This window comes from Theobroma umbraticum, unplaced genomic scaffold (assembly GCF_002168275.2).
Source record: "Theobroma umbraticum cultivar Fairchild unplaced genomic scaffold, ASM216827v3 scaffold_146.0, whole genome shotgun sequence".
In the NCBI taxonomy this organism is placed as follows: Eukaryota; Viridiplantae; Streptophyta; class Magnoliopsida; order Malvales; family Malvaceae; genus Theobroma; species Theobroma umbraticum.
The window spans coordinates 481,320-484,861 of NW_018397265.1; the positions used below are offsets into that span (position 1 = coordinate 481,320).

The following is a 3,542-nucleotide window of genomic DNA, read 5'->3' on the forward strand; positions in this document are numbered from 1 at the left end:
AAAAAAAAAAGAATCCCTTGTTATTCTACTTCCTTCACCTTTTACAATACAAGACAAAAACCTTCTACAAATTAACTCTATAGACTCATATGAATGCAGCACCAGAACAACCAAAAGAATGACAAAAACACTGGTTTCTTTTGTCTCTCCCTCAACCAAAAGCCACAACTCCCCGATTTTGTAAGACACATCTACAGAAGCACAGCAGGAAATATGAAAATTTGCCACTAGGAGGTAAGTTAAGGGAATTATAAAAAATAGTCGGGGGTTCTGCGTGTGGTCTCAGGCTCAATCTGACGTGGAGCTGGGTCAAACTGAAGAAAACTTTGCTCCATATTCTCCCCAATCTCAAGTATTGCAGCCATATTTCCACAGCGATAGCAGTAATTTGGTGCACTAAACACTGTTACCACATTCTTGTCCTACAAAAATTACAGAGATCAATGTAAACAACAACCTTCAAGAATAAACTATTCAAATATGCTTTCCATTTTGATGAGGGATCCACAAACCTGGGACCAATTATATCCTTCCATAACAAGCTGGTGAGCTCTAGAAATCAGAGTGAGCCCATTTGTGTGGTTGAACTGCCCAGAAATATCCTGTCCAAAGGTATACCCTGCTCCCCGAGGAGATATTCCCCATCCACATCGGTCATCAGGGTCAGACCATAAGAGATCACACATTGGACCCTCATGAGGAACCTACACACCAAACAAATAGGAAAATAGTACAATTAGAAATGCAACAAAATTGGGAAAGGCATATTTGATGAGATGACACCGATCAGGCTTCTGCAAGAACAATGATTGAGAAAAGTACACTGTTTAACAGATGCTGCTATTATGATTTTACCTGATGAGCTTCAACACTAATTCTAGAATCTTAGGCGCTGACAATAACAAAGACACAGCATTCCAGGGGTTGAGCATGTTTTATGAGTTATGGTATCTTTGGTTAGTGAGTCAGGCTTATAACATAAGCTTTACTTTAACCTGCCTCTGATTTTCAAAAGAGAATATCCGTTATGAACTCTAGATATATCAACACTGCACTTTTTATGCATTAATATGTTGTCATTTGGAACATTCCAAAACAATTTTCTGCATAAACTATTACTTGCGACAAGGTAGACAATCTACTTTGACTATAAACTTTTAAGTGCCAAGGTTAAGAGAACTGCTGGTTTACCTCCTGTATACGGTCCAGAGCACGGATGTTATCTAATGTATCCAAAGATGGAGAGAGTCCACCATGCAAGCAGAAAATCTGCAAGGCGCATGAATAGTTGTCAGCTAAGATCTTGGAGATACTCAACATAAGACTGTGTCCAAGAATTCAAACCTGACTTTCAATCAGTGCGGTCAGAGGTAAATAATCAAAAAGGTCAGTGAAATACTTCCATACATTAGCATTTCCATATTTTCTCAAGCATTCATCATAAAATCCATACCTGAAAAGAGAGGCAGTTGATTATTTATTTGAACACAGACTCAATCAGCAAAATTACCAAATAACTTCGCTCCTTAATACGAGCTTTACATGATCCAAGTATGTGTTGCAGGTTTAAGAACTACCCTACTCCAATTCTCCAACTCTTGCAAGACACATTAGTTTGCATTTGCATTCATTGGTAAAATAAAACAATAAAACAATCAGTGAACTAATCGAGTAAACTACTTGCAACAAAACCTTTTTATTCCATTTTCAATTATTATTTAATGACTTTACCATACGAGATCTAGGAAAATTTTAGTCCAAAGAATGTGCATGAGTACTTTTTCGCTCTAGGGTGCAGAAATATGCTCAGTTGACAACAAACAAGACTGTTAGTGCTTTTACTGAAAGGGGAGAAAAAGAAGCAGTAAATATGTAAATCTCACACTTGAGTTATCTGGCGGCTCTCATGATTTCCCCTTAAAATAGTTATTCTATCTCTATAACGAACTTTCAGAGCAACTAAAAGAGTGACAGTCTCCACTGAGTAATATCCTCGATCTGCATACAACAAGTTAAAAGCATAAATCAGTGCCGTTATCCAAAGCATCTGCAAAAGATGCACCGATATATATGATTTGTTGCAATATTGGAGAAGACAAAGGTCAGCATAGACCATATCAGGGAGAGAAAAAACAGCGAATCAATGGCACTAGATTGTGGATACAACTCAATCTCAAGAATCTCCAATAATAACTTTTTGCAAACTCCTAGCTGTAGGGTAAATTCTTTGCATTTGTGGCTCATATTTGACAAATAGCACTACCTAGGGCATACCACAGATGAAACCAGACAACATTATATTTAATCAGACTCATGGAACTCTCAGAAAAAGGCTTGGTACGGTATAATGTTAATGAATAAACAATGTTCAATAAGAAAATACTCCTCGGAAGTTTACTTATCTGTCCTCCAACAGCTCCCTTCCAGATGAAAAATAAATACAAGCTTATTCCCCAAAAACTCCCATATTAAACATTACCACTTCACTTTGCACAAACTCCAACTCTCAAGAAATTAAAACTAAAAATTACACGCGTGTCATTTCCTGTCCTAAATCTTCATTTTCTTTGTAGTAAATCTCCTTTTAATTTTTTTTCTTTTTCACTCAATCAACAATAATAATAATAATCTAAAAACAAAATTTCCAAAATATTAAATAAATTGCGAAATCAATAAATCTTCAAAAATAAAAGAGACTATATAAAAATTAGCACACTTAAAAAAAAACTTAATTTTCATTTCAATTAAAAATTAATGTAACGAAAAACGGACCTACCTACGTAATCGCCCATAAAGAGATAATTAGTGTCGGGAGCGTTGCCGCCGATGCGAAACAACTCGACGAGATCGTGGAACTGGCCGTGGATATCGCCGCAGACGGTGACGGGACATTTCACGGGCTGAACATTCCACTCCTCCACAAGGATCGCACGTGCCTGCTCGCACAGCGTCTTCACCTCCGCCTCCGATAGCGGCTTGCACTGCATTAAGTGCTCGATCTGACGGTCCAGATCGCCGTGGGACGGCATCGTACGGGCAGTTGAGCGTTTTAGTGATTTTTTTGCAGTTTTTTAATTGTATGCTGGGGCTTTAATCGGACGGGGGAGGATGAAGCTGGAGATTGAGGATTTTGGGGATCAGGTCATGGTTAGGGTTTGGGAGATTGTTTTTGGCCCTCAAGCTCAGTTTTTTGTCGCAGCAATGCCGCCATTATTTTTGTTACCAGGTAATATTTGGAATTTGCGTTTATGTCCCTGGTTTTGCTTCTATTTATGTTTCCTCCCCTTTTCAATGGAATAAGCCTTAAAGTATGGCTTCAAATTCCATTTTTCCTTTCAAAGATTTTTGCAGTTTCTTTTCTTTTGTTTTTGATTGAACTTTTGAGAATGCTGCTGTTCAAGCTCTCCAATCAAATTTGAAAGAAAGCCATGGTGGTTTTTCGATTTTACATCAACTATTTCATAAATTAATGTTCAGATGTCTACGTATTTGTGTTACACCTATACATGCAAGTGTTGCAAATCTCATATGGATAAAATATG

The 3,542-nt window shown here is 37.5% G+C and overlaps 1 protein-coding gene across 1 annotated transcript; it reads right to left on the bottom strand.

Moving 5' to 3' along the window:
- Positions 1-6: 6 nt before the first annotated feature.
- On the bottom strand, positions 7-3,211 carry LOC110422481 (serine/threonine-protein phosphatase PP2A catalytic subunit-like). The gene is made up of 6 exons (XM_021436419.2): positions 2,777-3,211; positions 1,884-1,998; positions 1,345-1,453; positions 1,192-1,269; positions 513-704; positions 7-422 (listed from the first exon to the last, which is right to left on the bottom strand). Exons 1-6 carry the CDS (start codon positions 3,027-3,029, stop codon positions 249-251), a joined length of 921 nt encoding a protein of 306 aa, XP_021292094.1. The 5' UTR covers positions 3,030-3,211; the 3' UTR covers positions 7-248.
- Between the last annotated feature and the right edge of the window lie 331 nt (positions 3,212-3,542).